The 23,721-nt window shown below is 37.4% G+C and overlaps 2 protein-coding genes across 10 annotated transcripts; one reads left to right on the top strand and one right to left on the bottom strand.

The window, feature by feature from the left end:
• Positions 1–1,384: 1,384 nt before the first annotated feature.
• On the bottom strand, positions 1,385–11,659 carry LOC135470073 (polynucleotide 5'-hydroxyl-kinase NOL9-like). Of its 7 annotated transcripts, none has more exons than XM_064748809.1 (14): positions 11,528–11,645; positions 10,931–11,072; positions 8,871–9,535; positions 7,690–8,237; positions 6,975–7,062; positions 6,056–6,153; positions 5,879–5,912; positions 5,486–5,622; positions 4,723–4,877; positions 4,430–4,500; positions 3,902–4,124; positions 3,011–3,086; positions 2,089–2,222; positions 1,385–1,625 (listed from the first exon to the last, which is right to left on the bottom strand). In XM_064748809.1, exons 3-14 carry the CDS (start codon positions 9,284–9,286, stop codon positions 1,500–1,502), a joined length of 2,106 nt encoding a protein of 701 aa, XP_064604879.1. In that variant the 5' UTR covers positions 9,287–9,535; positions 10,931–11,072; positions 11,528–11,645; the 3' UTR covers positions 1,385–1,499. The 7 variants fall into 7 exon arrangements, with proteins under 7 accessions (XP_064604879.1, XP_064604880.1, XP_064604878.1 ...); XM_064748810.1 differs by having other exon boundaries at positions 11,597–11,623; XM_064748808.1 differs by lacking the exon at positions 10,931–11,072 and having other exon boundaries at positions 11,528–11,659.
• Positions 11,660–12,265: 606 nt separating this feature from the next.
• LOC135469776 (BLOC-1-related complex subunit 6-like) lies at positions 12,266–23,630 on the top strand. 3 transcript variants are annotated; one of them, XM_064748371.1, is made up of 6 exons: positions 12,266–12,303; positions 13,961–14,894; positions 16,806–17,059; positions 18,057–18,140; positions 18,510–18,586; positions 20,182–23,630. In XM_064748371.1, the coding sequence occupies exons 2-6, from the start codon at positions 13,967–13,969 to the stop codon at positions 20,237–20,239; spliced, it is 1,401 nt and encodes a 466-aa protein (XP_064604441.1). In that variant the 5' UTR covers positions 12,266–12,303; positions 13,961–13,966; the 3' UTR covers positions 20,240–23,630. The 3 variants fall into 3 exon arrangements, with proteins under 3 accessions (XP_064604441.1, XP_064604440.1, XP_064604439.1); XM_064748370.1 differs by having other exon boundaries at positions 12,266–12,324; XM_064748369.1 differs by lacking the exon at positions 12,266–12,303 and adding an exon at positions 13,531–13,607.
• The last annotated feature ends 91 nt before the right edge of the window (positions 23,631–23,721 follow it).

The raw sequence follows: 23,721 nt of genomic DNA, 5'->3' as shown, positions 1-23,721 counted from the left end.
AGGCCAGATAAGAAACCCACATGGCGAGAGGCTCCTGGGTCATTTTGCTGCGCTAGCACGCCAGGCACTGGGGAAGCGGACTGTGAAGCACAGGCATGCATCAAGCGTGCGCAAATATGCGCTAGCACAACTGTAATGGTAACGGACTGAAGTGATACGTTGGCATGGCGTTTGCGCTGGTACGGCTTCCGTAACAACGTATTCGACGAAATAAGCCACCATGATAAATCTCTCAAACAGTGCTTTACAACTCTCTCAAAATGAAAAGTAATGCGAGGTAAAATGCTATATGGAAATGGTCAACTAACAAGCAACACACCTTCTTGCAAATCCACTACACATATAGCTTTTTGTTTTGTTTGCTTGGGTCGCTTTTTATGATATATTGGCAATATCATTGCGCCCAGTTATCTCCTTGTACTGGGCCAGGACCCATTGCCCAGATATTTATATGGCAGCCTCATTGAATGCTGAGGACACTATATCCCCACTCATTCTCATTTTACTGACATCACACTGACCAGTACTTGGCCCTTATGCGGCACGAGATTATGTATGTATGTGTGTATTTATGTATGTATGTATGTATGTATACTTGGGCATAATGTCGTAGTGTTAACGATTTTCTGCCATATGACGAAGAGGATTCATGAGACAATTTACATTTACGGTGTCTTCTTGTGGCAGGACACTAAAGTATCATGCTGAAGACACCACACAACACCCCACCTGTCACATTATACGGACACTGGGCCAACCAGTCCTGTTTCCTTGCTCTAACTTCTCATTGTAGAGCACCGAGCAAGGCAACAAGAAGTACCATTTTAAAAGTCTTATATATGACCTGACCTGGGTTTATCCCAGGTCTCCCAACTTCGAAAGCAAAATTAATATGAGGTAGTACCAAGGTTGGCAAGTTAAAAATAAATGAAAGAATGAATGAATGCTTGGGGTTTAACCTGTACTTTGCACTTTTTCAGTCATATTACCACGAGGAGTCATAAGGTGTGTGTCTTCTTGTGGCAGGGTGAGTCCATGGCCGCCAGAGTGCTGCCACCACTTAAATATCATGCAGAAGACACCAGACACCCCACCCAATCATATTATACTGACACCAGGGCTAACCAGTCCTGTTTCCTTGCTCTTACCCCCAGTGCTGAGCGCAAAGTAAGGCAGCATCAAGTACCATTTTTAAAGTCTCTGGTATGACCCGATCTGGATTTGAACCCCGTCTCCTGAATTCAAGGCAGACGCTCTAAAACATTAGGCCACCAAAGTAGTCTTGGGAAATTTAAAATCTTATGCATGATGTGTGTTATCTTATGCCATGGCAGGTGTGAAAGGAGACTGATCCAAATTGCTTGAGCCAATATATAACTCAGGTTAAATTACACTTTATTTATTATAATTACACCAATGCTCCTTTTTCCACGATGTTTCCCGTTAAAAAGGCTGCTGTTGACAGAACGTCTGCTCTGAGTAGATGTTTACAAGGTAAGCTACTCGTCAGTCCCATGCTTGTTTGACTCTCCTCTTTTCCTCGGCATGTAACGCCTTGGGCGAACGGAGCTGGACCCAATCATGGAGAGGTGTTTCCCCACATAGGGCAGGCCAGAATCACTCTTCTGAAACAAGAACAGTGTGTTACAAGAAACAAAATAAATAAGAGTATACTGAAATGTGACGTGAACAGCATCTTTAACCTAGAATGTCAGACAATCAACATCAGTTTGGCATCAGTTCTTCACCACCAAGTCCTACTGAATTAAACTTGGCAAAGCCCATTATAGACCACTCAGAAATTCACCATACACAGCTCCTGCAAAGACCCTTTAAAAGATATGACAGTAAAATTTCACATGAAATGTGACTAAACACTGTTACCTGATTCTATTGCACTAAAACAAAAAATGTCCCCACATGCTAAAGCGCTGCGAAAAGTTCATTATGTTTGATACATTTTGTCATCATTGCAATTGGACAAAGGCGCTTACAAAGATTCAATTTACAAGAAAAACCTTTAATATGTGCTATATCAAAGTTCTGTATTTCTGATGCAATCTAATATCAAGTCACAATGCATCTCACCTGTCTAAGAAGCAACTGGTCAGGTAAATTCAAAGCACCTCGAATCAAGGTATTGACTCTCTTAAGATGTGACAAGTCTATAGGACACACCAAATATATCTCATGTGTTTCCATGTCAATTCCAGCAACAATGCCTGTAAATGTAAGGCAAGCACATCTGAGATACCTACATTGGAAGTAAGCTGTATTTCAGACAAGCCTTTGGATGCTTCTGATACAAATATGTACAACATTTCTTGAAACTTTTGATAGGTCAATATTATGAAGCATGTGTAATTGTTATTTGACTCTTATTTAACACAGTAATCTGCGGATGGTTGTGGGTTTTCCCCGGGCTCTGCCCAGTTTCCTCCCACCATAATGCTGTCCGCCGTGATATAAGTGAAATATTCTTGAGTACAGCATAAAATACCAATAAAATATATAAATAAATAAATAAATATTTAACACATTACACATTCATGTTTTCACAAATTACTGACAAAGTTTCTTACATCTGACTGGCAGACTAGCATATTGCTTGGAGACAGGTGGTCTTCAGTTAATGTTAGACAATCCAAACACACACAAGTGGAATGACGAAATCTACTACAGTAATTCCCTCACCATGGCTACATGTGTTCAGTGGGTTCCAGCCAGCAGGGGGGTAAGGAGTCTGTAATGGACCGTCTCCCCCTACCTTACTTCTTCTGCTGGTTTGGACAATTGCAGGGACAGCACTATTGGTTGTGATGTTGTGTTTTTTTTTTTGTATGGATGAATGTATACAGCTTCTTTTTTCAGACTACATGGTGCTTTACCTTGTTTTATTTATGCTGATATATTTTTTGATATAACTCTGAAGTACAATGATTGCAAAAGTATATTACAACTGACACACGGAATGACCACATGGCAAACAGCCATACAGGTTAGTACTTACCCATCCCAAGACATTCACAAACAGGTGTTTTATCAAAGTGAAGGGGGAGTTCAGGGTTGTCCTGGATATGCCTGGCCTGTGAAGGAGATATTGTCATTTTTGGATGTACTTCCTATTACTCTGTGTTTATTTAGTTATTATTTATTTATTCATTTTGGCATTTAGAGGATTATTTTACTTGTACTAAATGGAAAAGGCTACCATTCTGAAATTCCATAAACACGTACCACATTGTTGTCAAGCAAATAGAATACAGCTACAAGTATGTAACTTTCCTGGCCATTTGAGAAGCTTGCACATTCATTCAGATGATCTAGACCACAGAAGAACGACACTACACATAGTACTCTGTAGTAGCAACTGAGTTGCCACCCCTGAAATGTTTTATTAAAACAAGATTTGTTCCCCCAGTATAGCATTCAAGCTAAGCATAAGTGTGGATACTGGTCTCTGAAAACTTGAAGAGTGATATTCACAACACATAGTGAAAATTAATGATTCAGTTCTCTTTAACTGTGTCTTGTTGAATGTCCAGACAGATGACATATCAAGAGTGTCTAAATGGGCAGAAGCTGGTTGAATCTTGTTCAACCAAAAATATTATTTTTCCCTTTTTTTTTTGGAATACCCTATTTCTTCTAATTTTTGGGACACCTGGTCAGTTCTTTTAAGCCAATATACATGTATCTGTAGCAGGAATATTTAGTTTCTTTTTTCTCACATGGTTAGGCCATCTAATGAACAACATACTAACATCTTTACCTTTCCAAAAAACTGGAAAAGAAGTATAATATTCTGCTTTCAGTGCTATGAATATCTGTCCCAAAACTTAGAAGAATTTTCTTGAGATATAGCATATCTTGAGATGTAGAACAGTTGATCTTCACCCACCTTGCTGTGATCAGTCACACATAGGGCCACAAAGCTGGCATTGAATGCAGCCAGAATCTGTGAGGGTGGGACAGCCAGGTGACAGGTGTGGAGGGCTATGTGCTTCCACGGTACACAATATGGTTGAACTTCCTGTAGTCCCTGGGCTGACCTCAGACACCTTGAGATGTAACCCAGGGTTGTTAAATCACGATGATCCCTGGAATGGAATCGTAATTGGCTTCTGCAAGGAAAAAGATCAAAGGTTAAGGTGTAACCCAAAAATTTCTGCCATGAAACAGAAAAAATGGGCAGGACATGTCACAAAGCTTGTGCAAATTTTCCCCTTACAAAAACTATTACCATGCTTTCATTCAAGATTATACATATACTTTTACTTATGCATCAATTAGTTTTACGATGTAAAACCCCAAGCATCCATCCATCCATTCATTCATTCAATTAGTCTTAAAAGCTTAAAGCTTAGATTGGGAGAAAAATATCTTAATCAATATATAAAGTACAAAAGAATTTACAACAGAAACTTACTCTATGTTTGGAACCACAGGTGAATCCACTATTATTAACTCATGTTTGAATTTGTGTTCTTCCTCATCAGACTGCCAAAAGAAATCACAACATTTGATTAAACATCATCAGGTGACAAATATTATCACATAAGTACCATGCAGCACAATCTTGAACAATTACAGTCTTCGAGAACAAGTACAAATTCAGCAGTACACGTATCTAAAATGTTATAATGAAACGTACGTATAAACCAGAACTAAAAGACTAAACAAGCAAAGTCAAGACATGCAGAGGAAGGTGTCAGCACTTACTTCAGCATTTCTGTTAAACAGCCATCCAGGTGAATAGTGGAGAAAATCAGGTGTAACAGCAGGGAAATTGTTTGATTGGTTCATGGATTCCAGCTGTATGATTAAGTCTGGACAGGTAATGTGACAGGTATCTACCAGAAGGTTGATTCCCAAGCCTGAAAGTAAACAACAACTGATGCCTAATCATTTTCTAATGACATATTGAATTGAAACACTTTAACCTGTGATTGTAACATTTAACCTTCACTTATGAAGACCTTGAGCAGAAAAAGATGATAAATCCATTTAAATTTTCAATATTATCTTGAGTCAAACTAAATTTTTTATTTAACGGTTGTTAGAAGGTATACATAAGAGGATGACTGAAGACATCTGCATCTTACTCCTGATAAAGCAAAATTATATTTGTTTTGGCAAGAGTGGCATTGATCAGCTATTGCACTGAAACATTTTCTAAACTATATGTATCGTTTGTATTGTGAATTATTCAGCACCAAAACATACCCTGGCCTTCAAACCTTTGTGCAAATTGCGAACGATGGTCTTAAACCTTCAAATGCAATGATTTTCCTACTGAAGATCTATGCTTCTCTTTTGGCAGACATCTGAAGATGGCTTTGTTGGGTGCATGCTTAACTGATTTACTGCATGTCTTTATGAATGAGGTTAGTAATCTAAATTTTCAGTCCTAGAACATCTGGGTTTAGGTACACATCTGTTTTCTGCAACCCAATGAGCTTTAGATAGCGCAAAATTGGCACACCTTTGTTCCAGCCCATGGTGTTGATGATAAGTGGGGGTTTGGGGTCCATGCTCTCATACTGACTGTACACCTTCTTCATACAAGAGCTATAAAATCTTGGGTCTTCTGCTGGGGATACCAGGCCAAAGAAACACATGCTGAAATAGAAATATTTCAGTAAATGATCACACAGTACCTGCATGTAGATGTAGCATTTAACCTTTTGGTGAGTAAAACATTCGGATCTGTATTTATTACTTTGATATTTTTTAACAGAACAACAAAAATCTCATATACATGCACAGAGCCTTGTGAATAGATGTATTAATTGGTATCAGTTTGCATCATGCAAACACTGTCTGGTAAAAAAAATTCAGCCACCCTGTTAAGTGTAGGTTCATGGAAGGTACTTACAAGAACGGATCTTGCTGATGAGTGAAGGGGGGACCTGAAATATAATTATTTGAACTGATATTCACACTGATGATATATTCTGAGGATTTCTTGTTAATAAGTTCTTTAATCAAAAATCATGTACTTGAATGATTTACTCTGGGCATGGAGAATGTTCTCAAAAGGAGAAAAGCTCACCTAAAACTGGCTCATGGATAACATGGAGAGCTATACATCCTGGTGGATTAAACTCAGTCTGTCCAACATCACAGTCCAGGTAACACAGAGATTTTACTCTACAAGAAAAGGTAAACAGAAGAATAAAGTTGCCATAAAATTTTACATTCAGAAGTCATGAATTTCTAAATTAAATTCATATTGTCTAGATTGGTTATCCTAAAAATATCATAATATCAAATGGGAAGCAAACAACCACTTTATCTAGTTAAAAGGTTCTAATATATTCACAGGAGATCATTTTATTGTGACCATAGTGTGATGACCCATACATGCATATATGGGAACATGTGACAGCCTACATAACATGTGACAGGGAAGACAGGTCCCTTACTCTTGCATGGCTATTTTCTTTGGAGGGGTAACAGAATATATCTAAGACACAACTTCACAAAGTTTACCCATGAGCACATTGAGCATTCTCATCTTCCAAAATATATTCCTAAGAAAAAAGTTTTAATCACGAATTATAATGTGTTTATCATCAGGAAAGCACGGCCACAGTTGCACTAAGCATCTCCTGTAGCTGGATCATGATTCAAACTTCACTGTCGTATTATTATCACTGGTGCATTATCTGCACGCATAAAGATTATATGCACCTGTAAGAGGTACTATGACACAGTAATCAACTGAGATATATTAAAGCTTTATAAATGAATTATCTGATTGGTGTTTTATGCTGTACTCAAAAATATTTCACTTATATGAAAGCGGCCGGTATTATGGTGGGAGCAAACCAGACAGAGTTCAGGGGAAAACCCATGACTATACGCAGGTTGCAGGCAGACCTTCCTACGTATGGCTGGAGAGGAAGCCAGCATAAACTGGACTTCAACTCACATCAACTGCATATATCTATAATTATGCAAGTATATACCTTTGGAGTGTTGAATTAATCAAATATCTATTGAAGGTTGATTTCCCAACATTCTTCCCACCACATGATAAAGCTTTTGGAGCAACATCTGAAACACAAATATTCTAAAACTGGAATTATAAATAAGTGCCTTGCAATATAATCATTAACTGCTTATCACACACTCATACCACAAATTTCTTCTTAACAAATTGCAGTAATAAAATCTATATGAAGCTTGCACGAAAAACAACCATAAGATAGCCTTTATTCATTACTACAAAAACCAGCGTGTTTAAGGTGTTTAAGTCTCTTTACGACACAACATTAACACTGGACTACTCGTACAAGTTTTTAAAGCTCAAATTAAATTTAAAGCTAAATTTGTTGTATTATTTATGCTGTGTGGAAGTCTAGCCTCTCGTATACCTGCATTACATGGAATCTGAAAACCAACTTTGCTTTACATGAAATTGGGGTGAAACTGTCAAATGACAAAAAACATGCACATGCACAGCGGTGAATCAAAATCTGGAAATGATTGACTTAAAGCAATAAAACTATTTTGAATTTTTAAAATTTTATCTTCTTGTTTAATTAATGACTGCCCACAAATTCAGGTGCTCAAATTGGTCAATCTGACCAAAAATGTGTTGGATAACATCAAACCTTATTGAATCATTACAATACTGAAAGCAGGCCAAAAATTAATGAATGAAATCATTCAGCTGTTTACCTTTTTCCTTTAAGATGCTCAACCACTTGTCTTGCACTGCTATGAAATCAGCAGGAATGTTAATCACAGGTGGAATGGTATCCATCGCAGTGCCCATCTGAACATCTATAGATCCTAACACATCTCTAACACCTGAAAACAAAGAGTTCTCCAGGTCTATGGAGCATTTAGTGAACAGAGTCTGAAATGGTGAGAATTTGGAAACGAAGTTGCAACAGCTGCTCTCAACTTTTTTCAGTAAAAGCACAACAGAATCTGTTGTAATATTAGGAATTATGTTATCAATGTCTTTGACGCACAGCTGATGTTTTTCCCAACTGGACACAATCTTCTTCTTGTTAACAATTCCCAGCTTCTTTTCACTGGTTACAGTCAGTAAGCTGTGAGAAACCGGGGAGAATATGCTGACTGGTGGTGACTTAACAGTCAGTCTGTGGCCACACACACTGACCTCTCCACAGAGAACCATTACCTGTGCTTTCCCTTGAAAACTCAGAGTCTCAGGATGGCTCAAAGTCAGCACACACCCACCATCTACCTTGATACACCTGCAAAGACACAGGTAATGGAACAGGAATGTATTTGTTCTGGACAACTGTAAACATATTACACAAATACACCTACAGGTGCAAAGTCTACAACACTATGTTACATCCCTCAAGCATAGTTCAAGAGTTTTTGTAACATTGGGCACTTACAGAAGAAGCTTCATTACTATTTACCACATACTGTTCAAAAACAAGCACACTGGAAGCACTGTTTTTGGAATACGTGTTCCCCATCTGTCCGACTACTGGCCTGAATAAATGTTTAGTTGAAACTACAGCCTTGTCAGCCCATCAACTACTTCACATGTGGCTTAACACAAAGGAACAGCCCAGATTATGTCTAAAATGGGCAAAACAGCCCGAAGCTCAAAATTTGATCTGTAAGCTGTCATGCTGAAGCCTTGTAAAGCAAAGCAAATTTCAATTCAGTCTGGATGAACCAAAAAAATTGAACCAGTGAGTGATAGATTCAAGCACATGACCTTGAATTGATGAGACTGATTGGCAGCAATGATACCAGCAATTTCACTGCATGGGCCAGAGAGGGCTCTCTCTAACATTTAAATATGAACAAATGGGGTGCACCTGTAGGATACACGGGTGATCAAACACAAGGAATAGTCTTATTCTTACCTCACTGGTGGAATGTCACCATCAGCAACAGAGTGTGGTAACTGCTGCTCCTGAGCTTTATACCGAGACTTTCTGGCTGATGGCTTTGGTAGATCTTGAAATGATTTACAGCGTGTTCTGTCAGACACTTTTTGTTCTTTGACACTGTCATCAGATTTTTCACTTTCACCAACATAGTTTGTGTCAATTACAGTTGCTTTTCCTCTTTGAGTTTCACTCTGATTATCTCCTTTTTCTTCAGACTGTCTCCGCCTTTGTTTAGTCTCTCTGACTGAACTTTCCAACTTGTGGCTTTTTCGCTTTCTGTTTTCTGATCTCACAGGGTCTTTACATTGATGAGAACTTATATTGGAGTCTAACTGTACAATTTCACTTTTCTGTTTTTTCTTGTTTCCTTTTCTGGCCATTTTATACATGATCAGCTTTTTGTCATCAGTAACTCAAGCTTATCTTTAATCAAGTTATCTTAGTCATGATGTTTCACCAATGTTTATGTCTTCACACAAAAACGTCACACAAAAACTTCTCGGGTGGATGAATCAATCAGAGTCAAGAAATGTGTCACTTGAAAATTGCCAGGTGAAACACATTACTCCAACCTCCAATTCAACGCATATGGGCTAGACCCAATCATCAGCATGTTCTTTGGTCACCTGACGAGAGTACTGGAGGTGAAAACAAAGCAAATTTAACCCAGACCACATAGGCGTTGAATGCTATATGAAAACTATAGCTTTTAGATAAGAAATTCTTTGTGGAAAAGTAATCAGGGCAAGCCTTCAAACATGATAGCTCAAGTGTCCCGTATGTCTTAAACTAGGAATCCTCAAAAATCAAAAGCACTTTGGCCATTTAGCTCCATGCTGTTGATCACCTCCTGCTCCTTGTGAGTAATCTGGTGCTCAACACTATGAATATTCAACTAATCACTGACTTTACAATTGGTTCATACATAGATATGTGAACCCTCTAAAAGTAATTAACATTGACCTTGGTCTACGATCATATCCAACCAAATGGAATGTTGATAAATGTGGAATTTTGTTTGAATGTTTTTCTGTTGCAGAAATAACTATGAAGGCTTCTTCCACTGAGTAAATGAGGCATCTGCATGTTTGGTCAGGGGATATGATGTTTGTTCATTAAAGAATCTGCTTTTCACAACATTCAGGGGCGTAGACTCTTGCCCCCCCCCTCCCAACTTTCAAAAGTGGGGAGGCCAGCATATCTTTTATGGACTCATTTGTCTCCAAACACAATCTTTTTTTCTAACTTAGTGATTGTGTTTCAATATGATGACGTTGCAGTTCTATTCAGCCCACAAGACAGAATAATTAATATATTTGTACAATATATGCACTCATTGGTGTGGAGTTTTTTATTTCATTATGGTTTTTCGTCATTCCAAGATCACTTCACTTAGGACGGGTTGCAAGATTCATCAGTAAAAAAAAAGATAAGTAACCATTGTAACCACCGACTTTGGCGCGTTACTGACAATTCCCCTAAATCAGACGCTCACCTTTTAAACTGAGCCAAAGGCCTGATCAAAAAGTGTCTGTATACATGTGAATGACATTGATTTCAATCGAAAGTTTACCACCAAGGCCCAGAAAGAACAGTACGAGTTAAATACTTGTATTAGTCAATCTACACCAACCTTTCTGCAACGTGCATAAATTTAATTTTGAATTCTGGATAAATTATTACAATGTTTTTTGTTGACACATGGTTCTCCAGGCAAAGACGTCAACAGTTGAGCTAAACATCTATTTCAATTTTTTCAGGCAGACTTCGTCAATAACACCTCAGTTGGAATATGTAAGATACGGCAAATCGTCTCTAAGGCAATATAGGTCCTTCAGAGCTTCCGGGGCCTTGGCGGCCCCTGGACCCTCACCTGTTTTGCTGTGACTCTTGGCCCCCCGACTTTAAAATTGCTTCCTATGCCCCTGACATTTAAAAAGAGTGTTGCCGATGAACAAAGATAGCATGAATGACTTGAGCTTTACAACTGCTGACCATCCTAGACATGTAACATGGATCTATATACTACTTACCCCCATGCTATTACAAGTCCTTTCTTTATACTGAGCTGATAGTTTATCACATGAATTAAGATACCACTCTTTAGGTTATACTAGGGTGATGGAGTATCACATTCTGCAAGCCCAGCATGAAGATGGCAGTTGAATTAGACACCTGAGGTTAAATACATCATCATGTATAATGTATACTGTATATGTATACCTTTGCGGTACTACTATCAAGTGTAAATCAACAAACATGGACAGACACTGGTGATGGCGGTATGAAAGCATACTAGCGATTTTTTCATCCTCACTTATTAAATACAAAATGACATAAGGTAAGAAATAACTGTTTACATGACTGTACATGTAATTCTTCAACCTTTTCGCATGTGTGCAAGGCGTTTATTCCAGCAAACTCTGAATGAATTATTCTGTTTAGACTGATAAAATTCCACTTCTGGTGAAGCTCTGAAATTGGTCAATCCAACCAATGTAGTTTGGTCTCCAAAATTAACTTAAAAATGTGCACAAATTGCACTGAACGTTGCTATTTTATATGCGATACGGTTGAGGAATTAGGTACCTGTAAGCATGTAACAGATTGTGTCATGTTGAAACTTTTACCTTGATTTATACACAAATAACATGCGTGTTACAAGAAAAAAAATTAAACAAGTGTGACTACCGCGTTACTTTCATTTGTCTGTGCATCCACATAAAGCTCACAAACTTTTGTACGCGTCAATAATGGCTGACTCCACGCGGTAAGATCAATTTAATTGTGCGCATGACGGCTGAAAACTTCCTCGATCTGTTTTGAGTTCGCGCATTAGCAGAAGTGCGCAAATGACTGGGCCGAGTGACTGCAAAGGTCCGCTGCCACCGGGAAAACTAAAGGAGACTATTCTCAACCATATATACGTATATAAATATAGGGACGTTACCTGTCTTTTTTTTATTGCATGCTGTATATTCTTTTACTCTGTGTGCATGTAACTAGGCGTTATGTAGTGACCGCTTTAAAATTGTATTGCTAAATATTAATTGTAATACAAATAACTAAACACCATTAACACCTAAAGCCGATATTTGGCAAATTCGGCTGTGGCTGACTCTCACCGTGGAGTTATAAAATGATCCATGAGATAATGTAATACCAAGAAAGATATGTTTCCAAACAAATTTTCCAGCTTCTGCTGTACGGTAACTAAGACTCTCTTAGTTAAATTATGTGTTACCGATTAGGGTCGCTCAATTTCGAAACGGCGGCTAAAAAAAGCAACACTTACCGTTTAAGGAGTCCAGCGAATGACCGGGGCCTAATCAAGAACCAGGGTGCAAGAAATTTCTTCCTCTGGTAACCTCGTCAGAAAAAGTGACAGGAGAGGAAGAGAAACAGCGTAAATGATATTCCTATACTGGTATTTAGGCATGGGTGCATTTACTTCCGAATTGAACATATATTGAATAGGGTTGTTTAAGGCTTGTTATAGATGATTATGTTTTTTTCTTACTTTGAAGTTGGAAGCAGGAGGGAGGAAGCTATTGTTTTGTTGTTGTTGTTCCTTGAGTTTACTGACATTTAGGCCTAACTGCCATGGACGTCATGTAGATTTTAAGATAACAGAAATGGATAAGTATGATACAGATGCAGTAATAATGATATTTTGATGATTGTCATCAATTTCCTGAATACTTTGTTGTATATTTAGTAGAAAATACCACAGCCTTTGAAATCGCGTGAAGTCAGTTTCTCGTGTATATATGTGTTGAAGTAGACCTAGTCTGAGTTTTCTGACCAGAGTTTACAGGAGATATTGTGATAAGTCTAACACACGGTACACAGAGAACCAAATAATTTTTTCATAGAGTATAAAAACAGAGCAGTGGAATAATACATTACAACACGTTCACTGACATTGCTTCACTGAAAAATCAGACATAATAATACCACTTGTTAAGATTTTCATCGCAGATGGGGGCATAAAATATTTACATTAGTTTACATGATAATTTTATTGTATTAAACTTACCATACACACCAGATGAGATAAAAATTGACTTTTCTTCTGCATGTTTAAAATGATTTCTTATCTAACAGGCAATTAATACAAATTATAACATAACTCTTGTTTAGTTGCCGAATGTTACTCTGAATTTGACCAACATAAAGTTTTGGGAGAGTTACAGGGAATAAACTGCTTCTAATGTGTCACATCGACAGTAAGCCACATTCACAGCATCTTCACTCAAACACTAAATCTTCCCTAGTGTAAATAGATGTCAACTGAGTGGTTCCCGTAATCAGTTAACCTGTTCTGAGTCTCGCCGAAGCAAAAATGATCCATGACAACTGCACAAATTCACAAAATTAATACATTTTCAGACACTACGCCCACTGTGGCCTCAATGTCATTCTGATAGTCATACATACAAGTCACGTGATCAATGTGAGCCCAGAAAAAAAAAAAAAGGTTGTTCAAGGGAGATAATACCTATGGCAATCATTATAGCAACACTAGGCAAGTCTAGTCGTCCGTTTGGCTGGTTCAATCCCCCTGTCGTCAGATGGTGCTTCAGTCTCGTTCGTTCTCGAAAGTGATCAAAATGGGTACAGACGTCTTTCAGCCACAGTGCATGTATTTATTTTGTGAATTTGTGCGGTTGTCATGGATCGTTTTTGAATCGGCGATTCTCAGAAATGGTTAGTTCATTATGGGGATCGCTCAGTTGACATCCATTTACGCTAAGGAAGATGTAATGCTCGCATGAAGATGGGGTAAATGTGGCTTACTGTTGATCCGACACATTAGAAGCAGTTATTCCCCGTAACTCTCTGAACACTTCGTGGTGATCGATTTCAGAGTTACATTCCACAACTAAACACTTGTTGAGGCAGATTCATTCATAGTGAGAGGATTTCATTTTCATTGTAAGTTGTCCAAAATTTTGATGGTGGCCTCAAGATGTTTGTAGTTTCATATGTATATTGAGTGTGTTGAAAACATAATAACAAACCATCTGAGTGATTTATGGTTATCTTATTCTTTCTTCCAGAGCATTATGACAGAAGTAACTGACAGTTTGGAAAATAGCTTGGTCAATGGGAACAGCGACAAGCAGCCTCATACAGGTGTAAGCAGTGGGAGTATTACAGATAAATCAAAGAATACAGATGAGCATACTTCAGCTATTTTACATGTGAATGGGGAGCAGAGTTGTTCGGCCTCAGTACCACCAGTTAAAAGCAGGCCAGACATCGCCCCATCCACCACCAAGTCGCGTCTCAAAGAAATAGACAAGGACAAAAGTCAGGCGAGTATGGGGTGTAACAACACACGCACTGTGATGGTGATAGAACCCACAAAGAAAACCAGTGGGAAGGTGTCTCCAAGAGTGACAGAAAGTGAGCACACAGACAACAACACAAAGGAAAGTTTAAATCCAAGTAAAAACAGTGGTGAAATTGAGGCATCAAGCAAAACTGGAAGTAGTGATAATGTGTTTGCTGACCAGATTGTGCAAGACACAATGCCCATCACAAACAGCAGTGACAGTGGACAGAACAGGTCTCGCAACACGTCAAGGACAAGTGAGAGCACAAACTCAGATACAGAGAAGGCTGCGCTTCCAAGTGAGTCTGCAAGTGAAAGCACTGAAAAGGTTGTGAGAGAAACGAATAGTTCAAGTGATGTAACAGATATTGAGGAAACTGCCTATGATGGTAATCAGGAGAGTAGCAGTTTAGAGAGTGGGTCCCAAAATCGGCCACATAGCTTATCGCTGCCGAAACCTCTACAGTACTATGAGCGGCATCGGCACAAAGGGCTCAAGGCAGGAATTCCTGATGACACAAGTAGTGATGACCAAATAAGTGTGGACAGTGACATCAGTTCCCTTGGCTCATCTTTGCAAGGAATGATAATGAGAAAAGGTGACATGATTGAGTTTGTGGCAGATAACTTGCAGGAAAAAATTAGGGGAAGCAGAGGCAAGTATTAATTTATTATATTCTGAATTACATGGTTTCAATACATACAGATGTGAGTCCATGCTGGCTAAGTGAATAAAGATTCTTCATTTGGGTGTGCTGTGATGAATAGCCGATTTATTTGTTTATTTATTTAATTTGTGTTTTACGCTGTGATCAAGAATATTTCCCCTACATGACAGTGGCAAGCATTATGGTGGGAGAAAACTTAGAGCCTGGTTTTAAACCCACAAATATCCGCAGGTTGCTAGAAGACCTTCCCACTACATTTAGGAGAGGAAGCCAGCATGAGTTGGACTTGAACTCACAGCAGCCAGCACCTGGTTACCTGAGCTGGACATGCTAACCAACTTGACAACTGCAGGCACCTGAATCTCGTGTTTAAGTTATGGTTATATTTCAACTTCTGGTGTGATGTTTGTCAAGTGCTGGATGAGTGGGATGTGTTGGTATTTGTGATACCACTGGAGATTTGTGACAATCAGTGTCAGAAAGATCATTTACAGATGTCATGTTTTGTAATATGATACCACACAGAATTGATGTATATTTATTGCTTGCCAAGTGTTTTTTTTTTTGTTACTTATACCATAAATGGTCAAACTTATTTTATAATTTAGTTTGCCACTCGGCTCTTAAATTAATACAAACATAGGCGTATAATGTTTTCCTCCCATTGAATAAAATAAGTTTTTAAATATAAAAATATAGTATATATTGCATTAACATAAATATCCAAATTATTTTTTATCATAATGTTACTAAAAATAGTTCAATTAAAAATATATTGTTTTCATGCTACTTTAATAAGACAAGCTACTTTTTTTTTGCAAATGATGGAAATTTCAGCTTACATGCTTTGTGTTCAAAGCATGGGCCATATGATCCTTCTTTCTGTTTAAAGCACCTAGTTCAATATTCAATAATCATGGCACAGCCCTGGCTAAACTGCCACTTCATAGATTTTGTGGTGAGTTTACAGAGAAGTATAGAGTAAACTGTTTTGCCGTTTGATCATTCCTCCCATTGGCGATTTCATGTACATTTTAACTGAAGTGGAAAAACAATGTTTTCATGGGAGGACACAGGCTGGCAAGGCATCACACAATCGGTGATAGTGGGGTCTAATTACAAGCTGTGTACGTCTCTGACTTGTTACATGCATTGTTATACATGTAACAAATATGAATTATCATGTGATTAGGCCATCCTTAAAAATGCTTTGTTGCGTGTAACAAGATCCTTTCAGCTAAAATAGGTTGGATTGATAGGGAAGTTTATGTTTGGTTCACGCTAAAAGGATGGGTATATTAAAGAAACTAACATTGAGAGAAAATAAGAAGAAAAATGTCTATCAAAAGCTCCATAAAAATTTATAGTATATCTCACAAAAACACAATATGGTTACACCAAGCAAACATATTTTTAATATATGATGGCCTGAACAGTTTCACTACTTACATATTAGTAATTGCATGTGCATCACATGCATCTGGTATCCAAGGGCCAGTAAGCAGGTTTCTGCATTGAAATCTTTAGTTCACTTGCTGTACACATTGGTGAACTTTGCAGCTTTCATGCACTGCAGTACTTGTACATCTATGAGCAAGACAACAGCTGCATTCAAATACAGTATGTTGATTTACTGCAAACTCTGGTGCCTGTTTCAAAAATTGTCGCAGGTGAAAATGAGCTACATGAGGTTTTCACAGTTCTGTGTCAACTGAGAAGTAATATATTTATTTATTTAGTTTATATGAGCACTGTCTGAAATGTGGCTTCTATCTAACTGAGGAAGTTTACCTCGAATCTGTGCTGGGTTGCAGCGCTGTGTATTATAATGTCAGGTGAATCCCCTCATCCCATCTGTATGTTACATGGCAGCTTACTTGTTACATTTTCTGTCAACAGACTCCTCTAGCATGGGCAGTCGCACATCCAGTATGCGCAGCATCTCCAGCGTGAATAGCATCTCCAGCTATACCTCATCATTAGCTACGTCTGTATCTGGCATGTCCCGCTCCCCTAGCAGTCTAGTGCAGCAGTCACCTGACGCCATACCCCCTATTGACCCTCAAGCCATGCAAGACTTGGAGTCCCAAGCCAGGGTTGTGGCTGACAGGGTTGACTTGATGATGGGTAACCTGAAGGCAAACCTTTTCAAGGTATGATGAACACAGGAATAAAGCTTGAGTTGATGAAGACTGTAATATTGATCACATTTACATGTAAAACACTTGGTGTCTTGACTGACATGACTAGAATTACCATGTCATGCAATGATTTGTATTTTAATGAAGGTTGTGTACTTTTGAAAGTGTAATAATCTGTTTGTAAATCGGTACAGGCATGTTAGGCCTCGTTTTTATTTATTTATTTATTTTTTGCTTTAATTTGGCCCTTGTCAACAGTTAGAAAACAAGAAGAAGAAATATACATGTAAAGACAATAATAGCGATGCTATAGTAAATCAATGCCACTATATTAAAACAAATATTAATTACTGTAATAATGATAAGAATATTATGTATCAGGAATTAAAATTTAAAATTTAAGCTTGAAATAGAGGAAGGAACATGGAAGCAGAGCAACATGGATCAAAGGTTAAATATACAAGTATAAATGAGGTGAAACAATATGTACAATAACAGAGAAAATCATTTTGCATCATTTACATATACACATACAAATATGCCAATATATTCATGGCTAAGCTGATACAACTGTCACCACACAAAAGAACAGCATCCGTAATAGACCTCTCATTTTGATAATATGCATTTTTTTGGTTTCATGCAGTCTGTGGTAAAATGGAATCTAAATGAAAGTAACGTAACCACTTATAAAAAAACACAAATATATACAATCTGCAGCAGACTCTTTAAGCTTTTAAATTTTGGTAGCGCTTCCAGGAATTCTGTTTCAGTTAGCGATATAAATTTGAGCTTTTGTTCATAGATCTCTATTTACTGTTTACTTCTACATTACACTCATGTACATGTCGTCTACATGTATATATGCCCTGGTCTGAGTCATATGTGGAATAATGGTTGTTTTGGCCTTTATGCTGATATAAAACATGTGAAGGATTTGGGTAACTGATGCTCTCCTTACCAGCTGTTTACAAGTTGATCTCTAACTCCATAAGGCGTTGTGTTCTAGATGTCAGCAATAACAGTTGGTACACTGGATGCCTATAAGCACTCTGTGGAAAGCACCTGTGAAGCTGTAGATGCTAGTATAAAGGTAAGTATGTTGTGAAAACCTGTTAACTGCAGTGGTTATAGTGGTTTTGAGAAAGTTGTTCTTAATCTGCCCTAATTCTTCAACCTTTCAACTGCCTGTGCAACCTATATTTTGAAACATTCTGAGAGAACTATGGGCTATAGAGAAATAATTTGCACAGTTTTTTGGAAACCTGCATATTTAGTGATTCAAATGAATCATTTTATCATCATTTTGATAATAATTGTATGGAAAAATTCTGCTGAAAAAAGTGCTTACAGTATGTATGTTTCATTATACTGACATTTATCTTTCATGTTTTAACTGTTTCATGTGTCTTGTTATTTCTTATATTTTTCTGTACTAACTGTGTGATTAATTTGCTTTCAGGCAATGTATGCCCTAATGGCAAAGTGTGAGGAGTTGAGTACTACTGTCAAACCTGTGTACCAGCTAGCAGATCAAATGTATCCTTTTTCCTGCAACAGTGTAATGCGTGCAAATAATAAGAACGTCTATGATCTGAACTTGTTGCATTGAAGTGGTAACCAACACCATGTTGTTGATGTCATGACACTGCAGAATGTTAGGTCTTGAAGAACAAAATTGGAAATATGAAAAGCAGCTTTACTACGGTAACTTTTAGTTACTTATCCAAACATCAGGACATGTCAAAACTCAGTGTTGCTCAAGTCAGATTTAATAGTTGTTGCCTACACAGATAAACAATAGATCAAAAGTATCATCTGTTTTCAGTCTGGCTAAAAATCAGAGCTCAAAGCTATCAGACTGAATCATTGCAAAATGCATACATGCGTCATATGAAATTAAATGAACCCATTATAGAACCCACTTTATTTTCCATAGGGAAGGAAGCCTGAGCTTGATATGACAGCGGATAGGCATTAAGTATTAAATAAGGGTCACTTCAGATGTGTTAAATATAAGAGACATCTCAGCATAGGGAAAGGCATCTAAATCTGACTTCAGTATATTCTTGTTTGACCAAAAGAAATTGGCTACTTTAAGAACACACACTTTCAATCACTAGTACACATACATGTAAAGTATGATTTCAGGGTTTGGACAGAGAATTTGTAGATTTCCACTCTCAGACTGTTGGACCTGAGTGAAAAAAGTGGCCCTCGATGCTAGTGTGTGTCTGGTTGGCAAATAATTGCTGTCTGTACATCAAATGTGAGAAGGTTTAAAGTTGATCCGCACATCAACAGGAGTGCCATTGACTAAGTGAGAACTATGGTTTTATGCACCATTCAATTAAATACATTAATAAATGAGTTAAGGAGAAACCTTGTTACCAAATTTTTGTAAAAGTGAAAGAGGACAACCATAAAGATTGGTGATATATCCGATCATTGGAATTCAAAAAATAAGTGTTTAAACTAAGTTTACCTGTGAGCCTGATCATGCAGTGACCTAGAATACATTTAATGCCACACAATGACATCTCTGTATGTTGAGACCGCATGTCAGCTGCTAGTTTACTAACATCACAAAGGGTTTTCACTCCATGTCACCAGACAAAAATAGGTTGAATACAGGCAAATTGGCTCATGGCAGAATTTCTATACTTTGAAGCTGTATTCTTCATTTTGGAGGGAGGTCAAAATTAACATGGGAACAGTTGTTATGTGTAATAGAGATAACACTAATATACTGTGATATCGGATTCACTGGTGAAGCATCTAATTGGGTGTCTCAAGAAGTGGGATGTAAACAAACGTTTATAAAAAAAATTCACACAGAGAAGTTTAGCATAGTATAACTCAGTACATGACCAATGTAAAGGCCCATTGACTGAAGGCAGCTTCTAATAGATTCTTTATGTCGGATGCTTTTGCCTTTGTTTCTTGTAATTAATGCCTTCATAGTTTGGTTGGAAATCTGTTGCTGTGGTGCATATTAATAATATTCAAAAATAAGTAATAAATTCTTTTGTCTTGGTCAGAAGTATATATGTAAAGTGGAGGAGTAAGAAACTGTTTGTTTCTGCCAGTGATTTCACACTTTGAGTTGATTGTTTCTTAACAGTTGTTTTCAGCAAGGAGATTAAACGGTTGTTGGACTTATTTGAAGGCCAGTTAGATACAAAGACGTAGTCTTGTGGACTGGATGTGTTGAAACCCACTGAACAGATACAGGAGTCCAATGGTGTGCAATATTTTCAGATGTGCCAATTGTGGACAATAATTAAATTCTAGTTAAATAGAAGTTTGCACCATGTACACGTATGTATGTCAAAACAAGACATTATCTTGAATGTGTTTTATATTACATACCAGCTGTGAATCAGGGGAGTTCATCTTTAAAGGAGAAGAAAAATTAAAACAATGACACTATAGGCTGAAAAGAGCAAATTTTTTTCTATCTGGCGGTGCCTGCTGCATAATTTTGCAATTTTTCATCGCCATACACGTAAAGTCTGAAAACTGAAAACGAGTTCATCGTGTCCTCATTCTTAAACCCCCTTTAATTTATGCTGGGTGTGTGTTGCCTCTCAGCCAATGGAAGTCGTTAAAACTGCCAGCTTGTTCGTGTAAACTCAGAACCTATGTCCAACATTCCAGTTTTCCAATCGTGTAGCGGAAAATGAACTGTACTGTTTGCTGTCTTCTGGGAAGAATAGTTATGTACCAACTGCACTTCAGCGGTTTCTGGAGGCAATTCTCCTCCTAACACAGAAGACTTTAGGACTAGTTCTTAGGCAAAATGGAGACACCCACAGCGGATTTTGGCGCTAACTTTATTTATAATTTATCAACTTGAGGTACAGATTAGAATTATTTTTATGGCATGCACCTGCGAGGAAATGCATTCTCTTTTCAGTGTTTGATATTTAAATTTTCTTCTCCTTTAATATTACTATTATTAACTACTATGTAACTATGTAACCAGTTCATCTATCCAAGTGTGAACACCTGAATCCATTTACAATGGGGTTGTTTGGAATGAGTTGTAACATGTGTACCATTTTTGTACAGGGAGCTTTAACTTTGCTGTGTGCATAGATGTACCGAAATTGCTCTAAGATATTCACTGTTGTTCTACTAAAAGCACCAGTACCAAACCCAGCTTTAGTGCAAAACTAAAGTTCTGAATGTAGAGATAACCAGCTGGTTCTTAACTGGTCTAAACAATTGGTGCATTCCACTGGGCAAACCTGATTGGTTTAATCTGTTGCCTTTATTTTAAATTAAATCTATCAACATTTTTACTCCACATCTTCATCTCTCAAGGTGTTAAGACGCTCTTACCAGTACACGTACAAGTAATCACAATATTTTACCTGGAATCGCTGTTATGGTAGATATACAACCATAACTCTTATGTACTGGTCTGTGGTAAATGAACTACAAGATGTGAATCAAGTATGATTAGCTATTACTTTGTGTATGTATTCATGCATGAAGCTATAAAATATGAATTATGTGCTCAGTTTTTATCAGTTTGTTTATCGCATGCTCTATTTCACAGTGATTCGCATTTCCAATGTTAGCATCATAGTACATATGTAGTGAACATCTGTGGTTAGTAAAACAAAAGTAAATTGAACGTTTATTCCAGGTTTAATAAATATGATACATTTTGAACAAAGCGTTTTTGTAGCATAATGTGGGTCTGATGGTTCAGCTCACATGTTGTGAACCTTGCAAACATTCCAAAGAAAAACAGAGCTACTGGAGCCCTGGATTCGTAATGAACACTTGTATTGTAGAAGCCACACAACTTTCATTGATGAGTAAAGTTATCTAATATCTCACCCATGACTAAGTTACACATTTGGCCTGATTCATAAATTTCTATTGATCTGAGAAAGATGATTTGAGGTTTGTTTGGAAGGCAGGATGATATCATATGGTATGTTTCAGAACCGAGTGTAATGTTTTATGACATTTAGTTTCTATTAAAAATGCACTTTTGGGCTGAAATTTCAGTACCTTTACTCTAAATTAAAATGTCATGTCCATGTTAGACATGACACTTCAGCTTTAATTCTGAGCATAAGTGGATATTTGTGCTGTTTACAAGTGTTGTCTAACCAAATATCCCTCCACTGAAATATTGTGTGAAAACATACACCTCTTCCCCATGACAAAACAGGTCTAGTGCAGTGATACTGCAATTCTTCAACCTTTTTGCATGTTTTGCAAGGTGTTTATTCAAGCATATTTTGAAGGCATTATTCTGTGTAGACTGATACAATTGTATTTTGCTTTAAGTCTTTAAATTGGCCAATCCAACCCAATATTTTGTCTCCAAAAAGCAAATTAAAACATGTGCATAAATTGCTCTGAAAGTTGCATTTTCTTACATGAAAAGTTTAAGGAATGAGGGTATGTATGAGGGTGTCAGGCCACTGAGACTGTTGCATATGTGCATGTGTATACAACACAGGAATAGACATGAAGCAGTGCTGGTTGTAAATTAGAAACACCATCAGTATAACAACGCAGATTTAAATTCAAGCCCATAACTGCTATTAAGATATAGCATCTTCAAGGTGTTCTTTTCTAAAATATTTTAAAACATTGAATAGGGTAATTTGTACCCTCACTGCATTGCATAGTGTGTTGTTATGAGAGAGGTGTGTATAACTTCTGTTAAATCCAAACATTTTCATGTTCATTGTGATGACAGTTGCTACACCAGATACAAAATTCAGAAGCTATGTAAATCCAAGATCTTTTTTTTTTCATAGCTCATTGTACATGTACTACCCTATTGGCACAGGTGAAAATGGGCAGAAGGGGTTTCCACAGTTCTGTGTTGACATGTAATATGTGCTTATTTAGTTTATATTAGCACTGTTTACAATGAATATGTGGCTTCTATCTACCCTATTTCTTGTAATTTTTGGGACACCTGCTCTGCTCATTTTAGCCAATATGTATGTAGCTGTAGCAGGAATGTTGAGTTTCTTCTTTCTCACATGGTTAGACCGGTTAATGGACAACATAATCATATCTTTACTTTTCCAAAAGGCTGGTAAAGAAATGTAATATTCTACTTTGAACACTACTAATATCTGTCCCAAAAATTAGAACAATTAGGGTATTTTTGTTACTGAGGTTTTTTGTAAGTATAAGAATGCCATTTGTTATCAGAACTTAAAAAATAAGTCATGACAAATTATAATTTGGAACTGCCATGAAATTGAGCTCATTGCTAAATCGATATATATGTAAGAGACATTTAGGCTGTTTTGGGACAATGGTCTTGGCCAAGCCTCCCGTGCCCCCTCTTCCAACAATAATGTACTCGTATTAGTTTAGCCACTCCAAGGAAGCTCAAATACACTGAATGTGTAAACCAGTCCAAAATAATAACTGTGCTCAAGAGACTACTAGTTTGAGAATTTTCCTTAGATTTACATGTAAGTTTTATAGAACTTTATCAGTTGCTTTTTGTCTTTCTCTTTGTCATTAGTCACTGGCCATCATTGTCATTCACTGCTGCAAGAGACGTGCTGCAAACAGCTGCTTATCCAAATTTACATGACCACTTTGCTGTGATAACGTTTTGTACTCAAAGTGTGATCAAAGCTCATAATTACATATACATGTAGCCTATGTAATGTGTC

Source organism: Liolophura sinensis, chromosome 7 (genome assembly GCF_032854445.1).
Source record: "Liolophura sinensis isolate JHLJ2023 chromosome 7, CUHK_Ljap_v2, whole genome shotgun sequence".
Taxonomy (NCBI): domain Eukaryota; kingdom Metazoa; phylum Mollusca; class Polyplacophora; order Chitonida; family Chitonidae; genus Liolophura; species Liolophura sinensis.
The sequence above is the reverse complement of the archived record's forward strand: the minus strand, read 5'-3'. Positions and strand labels throughout refer to the sequence as shown.

Excerpts from the sequence above, each read along its gene's own strand:
- LOC135470073 (XM_064748808.1), bottom strand. The coding sequence starts at position 9,286 with ATGTATAAAATGGCCAGAAAAGGAAACAAGAAAAAACAGAAAAGTGAA. Across the intron at positions 4,125-4,429 it reads CCTGTGGTTCCAAACATAGA|AAGCCAATTACGATTCCATT; the intron begins GTAAGTTTCTGT and ends TTTTCCTTGCAG. Across the intron at positions 2,223-3,010 it reads TTGTGAATGTCTTGGGATGG|GCATTGTTGCTGGAATTGAC; the intron begins GTAAGTACTAAC and ends TTACATTTACAG.
- LOC135469776 (XM_064748369.1), top strand. Across the intron at positions 14,895-16,805 it reads AAAAATTAGGGGAAGCAGAG|ACTCCTCTAGCATGGGCAGT; the intron begins GCAAGTATTAAT and ends TTCTGTCAACAG. Across the intron at positions 18,141-18,509 it reads CTGTAGATGCTAGTATAAAG|GCAATGTATGCCCTAATGGC; the intron begins GTAAGTATGTTG and ends ATTTGCTTTCAG.